This window comes from Patagioenas fasciata, chromosome 8 (genome assembly GCF_037038585.1).
Source record: "Patagioenas fasciata isolate bPatFas1 chromosome 8, bPatFas1.hap1, whole genome shotgun sequence".
NCBI classification, from domain to species: domain Eukaryota; kingdom Metazoa; phylum Chordata; class Aves; order Columbiformes; family Columbidae; genus Patagioenas; species Patagioenas fasciata.
Window position 1 is genome coordinate 29732051 of NC_092527.1, and position 9134 is coordinate 29741184.

A 9134-nucleotide genomic window follows, 5' to 3' on the forward strand; every position below is an offset into this window, starting at 1 on the left:
CTTCCCTAGATGTGATTCCTCCTCTCAACAGGGTCCAAGCTGTGGCCTCAGTTTACTTCATTCTTTCAAATTCCCTCTTCAAAGGTGGGCATCAACAAGCCTCTGTGCAGTTCACTGATTCAGTCACGCACTCTTGCAGCCCCAATATTTAAAGCAGAAAATTAAAACTTTTTTTTTTTTCCTGTTGATTTGGCTGCTTGCAAAAGTTCAGAATTTGCTTCATCGTGCTCTTCTTTGGATCTGTGGGACCTTGGTTGTTTCTGGTTTGCTGTCCTGGCTTTGTTCTTCTCCGTGTCCCCATTTCTGCAGTCTCCTGGTCACCAGTTCCTGTGGCTGAAGGGTGCAGGTGTTACCATGGCTGTGCAATGCGTGCTCTTCAAATGTGTGCACTGGGCAGAAAGGGGAGTTGGCTGATCGGCCTCAGTGAACCTGTTTGCAAATGCAGGAGGTGGATGCTCCTCCTAGGACTGAATGGGACGCCCCACCTTTGCCATACTGGCACACAAGGAAAAGCAGGGCGTCAGAGCTTCCCTCACCTCCCTCCATGTCTGCATCACCCCAGCAGCATTTAATGCAAGTGCCTCACAGGTCTGCCAGCCCCCTGGTCTGTACCTGTTTCTGCTTTACTGGGAAATGCCTTTTCTCTGTTTTATTCTGTAGAGGGCATGGAAGAGAAAAGGAAAGGCAGAGGAAGAAGAGATAAAGCTCCTGGTGCTCTGGGATGTTTTATCTGTACTGCCGAATTCTGTTATTCACTCCTCTCCGCCCTACAAAAGTCCATTTTTCAGTCAGACTTACAAGATGACACTTGTAGCTCTCTGGTTTTCACAGCCCTATGCTCTCACGGCTTGCTAAAATATCCTTTAAAACCTGACTCAAACAGTCTGGTGACATCCAGAGGCACACAGTGCTTTTCCTGACTTTAGGGCTGGAGAAAAACAGGCAGAGAAAGGAGAGAGGGCTGTAGGATCAGGGTTGCAGAGAATGAAACCTGCTCCTCAGGTAGGTCCTACTGAAAGCATCAGAGTCCCAATGTCAATGACAACCAATGGTAGGACCAGGGGTAATGGGTTCAAACTGAAACACAAGAGGTTCCACTTCAGTTTGAGAAGAAACTTCTCAGTGAGGGTGACAGACACTGGAACAGGCTGCCCAGGGGGGTTGTGGAGTCTCCTTCTCTGAAGACATTCAAAACCTGCCTGGACACCTTCCTGTGTAACCTCATCTGGGTGTTCCTGCTCCAGCAGGGGGATTGGACTGAATGATCTTTCGAGGTCCCTTCCAATCCCTAACATTCTGTGATTCTGTGGTGGCTCTACTTTCTTGGGAGATGGTCCCTGTCCAGCAAAGCTCTGAGATTCAGGTTTTCCCTCCTCCTTTCACCTACTTTCAATGAGCGTTTCTGAAGGGCTTGAGTGGACTTTACTCTAAATGGCAGTGATAGAGGCTAAACAATCTTCTTGCAGCTGTCTCTTGTGGGTATAATCCCAGCCCCTGAATAAATTTGGGATGTGCAGGAAATGGGAATACAAGGAGGATGTGTAAGTCCTGCCAGTGACCTCCCTGGCCCAAGGGCAGCTCCTGTCCCCAGAGGTTTCTGAGCTGTACCAGGTGACCTGCAGGCATGGACAGTGCAGAACCCTTCCTGCCCATCAGGCCAACGGGTACCAGCAGCCCTGGGGGCTGAGGGTAGTGTGGAGCTGCTGCTCCTCTGAAGATCTCTCAAATCTTGCCGGGAAGGGCAGAGCAAGGACTACCTGAGCCAGCAATGTACATGCATTTAGCAGGAGGGGCTGAGCCTGGGATTTGCCCATATGCCTTGACTTGAGACTAAAGCATCCAAGGACGCGTTTCCCATGCAACCAGTGCATAGTGCAGGGAGGGCTGAACTAGGTGGGTGCCGGACAGGCCTGTCAGTACAGCACGGGATTGCTGACAGCTTAGCCATGCCACTTGATCTGGGCTTGTTAATTCGGTGGCAACACGAGGTGATCTGGACCCAAGAGGACCTGAGTACCTGCATTGCCCTCCCTGCTTTTTGCACACCAGGAGCAACCTGGGCAGAGCCAGCTCAGGTCTGTGATGGACACATCCCATGTGTTGATACTGGGGTGCAAAGCTTCCCCACCACTTCCATCCCTTTCTCCTTTCACAAGGGCATGGCTGAGTTCAGTTCATTGCTGTCAGCTCTGCAGACCTGGGGCCTTTCTGGTGCAGAGATCCTGTGCACAGTAGCTAGCATGGAACCAATAAGGCAGACTCTTCCCCAGCTTGCCAGAACTGAGACAAACACTAGTGAGACATGATAGCTATGTTTGGGCCAGGCTTAGCTCCTACACCACAAACCTGAAAGAAGTGGATTGTGTTGGCAGTGCTCGCCTGCATCTGTTCCCAGTTCACAGAGAAGCTTTGACACACTAGGTTGCTCTCTCAAGCTGGCCAAAAAATGGGGGAATATTGGGACTACAAGTGGCTATAAAGCAGATGGTTACAGCATTGACTACCAGCAAGATGTTCAGTCCCTCTGGTCCAGGCCCCACCAGTGCTGTTGGCATGAGTATCAACATAGATCTGACTGTCTGGGCACCAGCATGGCTGCATTGGTGGCTGAGAGACACGTCACCAAGGCAGGCTGTGCAAAGGTGGGTGGCATACAGGAGACACTTTTCCTCAAGGTTTTGCAGTGTGTCAGTAGCAGAGGTAGGAAGCCAAACCAGGTGTTTTGACCATTAGTCAGTGCTGCACTTTCTGACGTCTCCCCCATACCAGCCCTGGGACTCGGTTGACAGTGTCAAGTTCACCCTGAGACGCCACCACAGAGGTGAGTACAAAGCACATGGGCAATACCCGGGCAGTGTTAGCTCTGCCTGCTGTAGAGAGGTTAATTGCATGATCTCATCAAACGGGAAGAGATTTGGCTGCATGAATATAAATGAGGCTTATTGTATTGCTGGCTGAGAGCTCAGGCTGTCTTCCCTGTTCATCTAGTGAGTGGCTTTTTGAAGGGCAGTTCACAGCAAAGCATGTGTGAATCAACCTCATAAAAAGCAGAGAGCTTTTTGATCTCCAGGAAAACTCTGCCTTTCATTAAACATGAAGGAGGGGTCTGAGCTCACTTGGTGTGCAGCACTGGCCATTCTCACTGAAGCCCACAGTAAGTCAGTGGGATTCAAACTGGAATAGAAGCTAACGCCTGGCTCTTTCTTTCTGTGTTGCCTTGTTAGGGAGGACCTTGTTTTCATGAGTTTGCCAACAGGAAGTTCACTCCAACTGATTTGCAAGAGAAGGCAGAGCCGGTGCTTCTTCCCACAATCCCAGCCTGCTTGTGCTTTGGGAATGAGGTTCTGGGAGAGAAGATACGTGCCCAAGTCTCTCCCAGTGTGGTGTCCTGCATCTGGACGCCAAGACAGGCACCAAGCCAGGGAGTCAGGGAGACCTTTTTGTGTATCAGTCAACATAGCATATAGAGATGAGTGACAGGAAAACGCTCACAATTCCAACCAGGAGAGCTGAAGACTGGAGAAGCTGTTTCTGCAGTCAGCCCTGCTATTTCCCAGGCTCTCGGCAGGTGAGGATCCCTGAGCATGTCAGACACACCTGTAGGGTGGGCATCAGACCAGTCCTGAGAGACAAAGAGCTGCTGAAGATAATGAACAAGCCCCTCTGCTCTCACTCCCACAAGAGGGTGCACAGTCCTAGCAGGTCTGGTGGGAAGGGACCTCAGGAGATCATCTGGTCCAACCACTCTGCTCAAAGAACACTCATGGACACATCTAATTGGGTTGTGAATATCTCCATGGATGGAAGTGCCACAATCTCTTTGGGCATCCTGTTCCATCACCTTTGAAATAAATGTTTTCTCTGGTTTAAATGGAATTTCCTGCATTTTGGGTTTGTGTCTGTTGGCTCTTGTCCCATCATGGGGTGCCACAGACAACTTACAACTATGGAGAAGATTTCTTCTCTGTCTTCAAAGGGGAACACAGCAGGGACTCAGGGAGGCTGGGAGGGATAAAGACCCACAGGCCCATCCAAGTGGAGCTACACTGTGACCAGACTGACCCTCCCAGCAGTGTGTGAGCCTTGCAGACCTGCAAAAGCCTACCACAGCTCCCTTAAATCATCTCGTGATACAGATAACAAAGCTGTTCCTCTTCTGCTTTTTTGCATTTCATATTTTGTGGCCACACTTGGGTGACTTAAAACTCGAGAACATGGAAAGCAGCTTGCAAAGAGGAGCGGCAGACCTGTGCTCTGAGCTGATTAGGAAAATAGCCAATTTGACTAGTGTGGAGTGGTGAGTCTGACCTGAGTCTCAGCCTGAGATTTGTGATGTCATGTCCAATAAAAGTAATCCAGAGATGAAATTCGAAGTGCAATGCTGGTTTCATAAAGATAGCTCAGAAGCTCCCTGGACCTAAAAAGCTCCTGGTGGAAAGACCTCTGTGTTATTCCTGAACGGCACAGGGCACAGCTAGGATTGCGCTCTCTCTGAACATGTGCAGTGGAGCTCAGGGATTCAGCTGGAGCTGATTTTGCCATGCAAATAAGAAAAACTCTGCATCCCATCCCTCTGCACCCCACAGCTCCTGGCTGGACCCCGGATGGCAGGGGGGTGCAGCTGCCCACAAGTGGGCCCTGGAGTTGTTTGGCCTCCTTGTGTTTTGCCAAACCTCTCCTCCCTCTCTGACCCTGTGCACACAAACATCCTGGGGAGGAGGTGACCCACCTCCCAGCAGCTTGATGAGTTAATTTGGGGGACTAATATGTATTTTCAATTCGACCATTCATTTTGGATTTAGTCACAAAGTGGTGGTGGGTTTCTTTGCCCCTTTCCCACCCTCTTCTTTCCTCCTAGAGGCCCTGCTTGCCCTGTCCATCTGTGCACAGCCAAGGAGATGTTTCTTCTTCCCTCCCTCTCCTCACAGCCCCTCCACCTTGCCCCCCACACTCCCAGGGACAAAGTGGGCGTCAGTACGAGCCTCAGCCTGGAGAAATATATGTGTCTGTACAGGGTTAATTTGCAGTAAAGACTTTAATGCATCCAAGCAGCAATGCTGAACAGAAATATCAGTCAAACAGGCACCATAGTTGGCACCATCTACAAGAGGGGCTGGAAAAAGGTAGATAAGAAAGTAATTAGCATTAGAGGCTCAGAGATCAGGTTACATTCAAACAGTTTTGAAACTAAGGATGGAAATGCCCAACTAGGTGATGCAAGCATGAGCCTCTGAATAGATCAGTTTGTACTAAATCTGGTAGGGAACTGTTTAAAATCCAGGTTGAGCCTTCACCAGCAGAGTCAGCATGTCCTTTCCATGGCCCAATGCTGGTGCTTTGAGCAGCCACCTGAACCCCAGCACAGTCCCCTGGCTCCCAGTATGTCACGCAAAGGCTCCATCTCCTTTCCTTCTGCCAATCCAACCCAGTCCAGGGACACTTATCCAGAGGTATCTTCAATTAAATTTGTGCTGCTCCATGAGTTTCAGTGTGTTGCCATATTTTGTTTTGAAAATGCATGGAAATATTGATGGGTTGCTAGAGGGAGGCTGAACAGTTTGGCAGTTAGGCTGGGGGCAGCCAGAGCTCTCAGAAGGCAAGACATAGGAGGTGGTTTTGCCTTTGTGAGTAGACATGTTGGGTGTGTTACTAAAAGAGTTGCCAACTAAATTTTTTCAGTGTCAGCACTGCTAACTTTCCGAACCAGGTTTCATTGAAATGAGCAGGAGCTCCTCACACCTCTGTGAAGCTGCTGCTCCAATCAGTTTGCGTACGCAGTGGTTAAATCTTTCCTCAAGCCAGAAGGGTTTTATCACAGCTGTAAGGAACTGCAAACTCTGATATGACAAAAGCTCTACACTGAGCCTTTGTTTGAGAAATGTTAGCAGTGACTGAGTCTGGGACATTTGAATGTTAAGTGCTGGGCATCACTAATTTATTTTGGAGGTTTTGCTAAGCCTGCCCTGGAGCTGAGCCTTTGGGGTTGGGGTTTTGAAGGAAGCTATGGGCACCACTGTTATCTATCTGTTGGTAATTGCTTTGGGCAGATAAATGACAGTGTCCCTTCAGTGTCTTCAGGATAAAGCTCCCTTTACACACTGATGTGCTGGGGGAATTTGGAGTGGGTACCAGGGCTGTCTGCCCAGGGCAGAGGGGATTTCTCTTGCCCCAGGGGATGCCTCTGGGTCGCCCGGCAGACATCCAAGGGAGGCTTCTCATAGTACCACATCTTCAGAAGTTTATTCACCTGGTCCTGATCTGTGATGCCTCGGAGAAGATCTTCCTCTCCTTCAGCCCCCTCTCCCGCCTCAGGCGAGCTGAAGCTGTGCAGTTTGATCTCTTCCCGCATGCTTTTGAAGAAGTGGAGGATGCACTTGTGAGCAAAGAGCCGGCTGTGCTCGCAACATGTTTCCTCAAAAATCTTTTGCTCAATATCAATGTAGTTGCTCCAGTGTCGTGCCTGCAGGAGGGTGGCCTGATTGACGCAAGGTCGAAGCCAGCGGACAAGAAAAGCTGCTATGATAAGGATCAACAAAATGCTCCAGCCGAGCGCCTGGGTGACAAGAAATAAGCAATGGAGCAGGAGCAAGACAGACACAAGGACCGACATGAGCTGTTTGCCTGTATCTCTGAGACAGGGGATTTGTGTGGCTGGAGGGGAGGTGTGGCGTATCTGACTCCTGTCCTTGATCTGTCCCTGAAGCCCAACACCCCTAAACTAAACTCAGAGGGTAAGTATAATCTCCTCATAGTGAATATTATCTGTGCACCAATAGCTCAGTAGAATAATGTTTGCAAAGTTCAGCCCAGAGCAACCAAGCATTTGCTTTGGGCATAGAAGTGCCCCTGGGGAAGGGGACTTCAGCAGGATAAAGACAGACATGCAGCTCTCTTTGGTAAGAAGGAAAGGCTCGTTTTCAATGCACTCCCACTGATCCTCATCCCTGACCTGGCACTCCCACACCAGGAGCAGGGACCAGCAAGGGCTCCACTCCCTATTGTGTTCTGTTGTCCTGTTGTTCCTGAGCAAGCTGCTTTTATCTGTCTCAGCTTGTACTGCCCTTAAAACAGCAGGTCCTATCTGTGAGGTTAGCAGTTAGAATGGTCTTCTGACACTGGACAGGGCCTTAGGAGACACATTCCTTGTAACCTGCTTTTTATTATCTGGGTTTAGAAGTTGCTGGTTCTTCTAGAAACAAAGTTCTGTTAATTAAACCAGCCTTTATTTCCTTCCTTTTCTCTACCCCAATGACTCTTGAGATTACCACTGAGGATGGCTATATTTTGGGGCATAAAGAAGCAAAAAGCAGTCTTGCTCCCAGCCTGATCTTCATGAAGCTATGACAAATCAAGAAAGAGCAGGAACGGATGACATATGCCCTGGGCACACCACCAACATGGGGAGCTCTGCTGGCAGTGACCTACCTGGGACCAGCAGTGCAGGTACCTGATCACTGCCTTGCGGGACGTGTTGTTCCTCATGAACTCGTCATCCTTGCAGGGCACTTTGGCCAACAGCTGCTGCACCTGCACCAGGCTGGTGTTGGCGAAGCCCACAAACTTCTCAGGATCCACAGAGCTGCTGAAAGCACAGGTCAGGCATTTGCCATCCAGGAGGGTGACTATGATCCAGACAACAGGGGCAACCATGGCTCTCTGCATGATGGAGGAACACATATACCTGGAGCAGGAGAGAGACGAGTGAGTGGGTGAATGCTGGGACCTCTCTCCTCATCCAGAGCCTTGATGGACACAGGCTGCCCTATGCTGAACAGTCCTCCTGGAGCCAGGGAGCTCCCAGGACTATCCCCAGCACTACTCTAGCTAATGCCTCTTCTGCTCTGGGATCTCTTTGTTGGTGCTGCCTCCCAGCAATGTCTGTATCAATGCAGAGCAGTGCTCTGCATGCTGCCTGCATTTGATGCGGTACACGGTCCTCCCATGATACGCTTGTCTCAGCTGTATGCTTATGTCCTCCACGCACAAATCCCTGTCAGCTCTCCCTTGTCTTCTTCATTCACTCTTTATTTTCTCATCAGCTGAGTTTCTACCTGGAAAATCACTTTTCTCTGCAACCTTTCTTGCCCCACTCTGTGCCAATCTGTGCAGCGGGAAAAACTTTGTATGTATAACAGACTAAATGTGATTCTGCCCTCCCTTCCACCGGTGTAAGTCAGTAAAAATGCAGATGAAGGGAGGGAAATAATAAGTCTATTGATAAAGAATAACCATAAAGGAAGTGCCATTCTTTCTGCACATTCAGGTGCCTCATCTGCTTGCATGTATGAGCCCCAGGAGAAATCCTGAGTGTCCATCAAAGTATGGGCAGCAATCCAGTTTTCCAGGGTGGCAGTATAAATAAAAGTTAGTGTCTAGGCTGGGGAGGGGACAAGGCTTTGCCTTCACTTCTGCTGTGGTCGCCTGGGAAGCACATACTGTGCCCGTGCACCTCTAGGCTCACAAGGAAGGGTCTCAGGAGCTGAGCTTAGAAGAAAATGAATTATCAGGAGGATGCAAGATACAAAGGCGAGACAGCTAAGCAGGAGGTGAAAGCAGGGATACTGCTTCTGGAGCAAACCCCACCTGATCACAGCGAGGTCCTTCTTTCTGCGCCCCTGAGGTCGCCTCCACTCCTCCAGCATCACCAAGGACTGTCTGTTGAGAATGAGGCCACAGAGGAAGAGAGCAACAGGGGGTACGAACATTATCCCCAAGCCGTATGCCATGTTGTACCAGGGCAGACAGGGGCAGCTGAAGTCAAAGCAGGTATACATCTTTACGCTAACCAGGGCTAACAGCCCACAGATCCCATTCATTACAGACTCCGAATTGGACTGGAAGTACTGGAAGATTGTCCGGAAACGGTCCATGGTGTTTGTTCAGGCAAGAGTGATCCTCCTGGGAAATCCCTGGGCTGCTTGGCACAGCCAGTCTGGCTCTTTCCCTCCTGATGCTGCAGGGTGGGGTGTGCGGCTCAGCCCGCGGTCGGGCAGGGCAGGAGGATGGGGATGGAAGAAAGCTCCTGTGGCAGAGCAAAACCCTGTCCTGGGGCTTCCTCACTGGCACGCGGCTTTCACAGGTCTGTCTCTCACCCAGTGCTTATCTTCTGGGGGGGCAGTTGGTAGCTTTTCTAG

General features: G+C 50.1%; 1 protein-coding gene across 1 annotated transcript; it reads right to left on the bottom strand.

The window, feature by feature from the left end:
* Nucleotides 1–6091: 6091 nt before the first annotated feature.
* On the bottom strand, nucleotides 6092–8870 carry CALHM3 (calcium homeostasis modulator 3). The gene is made up of 3 exons (XM_065844035.1): nucleotides 8584–8870; nucleotides 7426–7681; nucleotides 6092–6553 (listed from the first exon to the last, which is right to left on the bottom strand). The coding sequence occupies exons 1-3, from the start codon at nucleotides 8868–8870 to the stop codon at nucleotides 6092–6094; spliced, it is 1005 nt and encodes a 334-aa protein (XP_065700107.1).
* Between the last annotated feature and the right edge of the window lie 264 nt (nucleotides 8871–9134).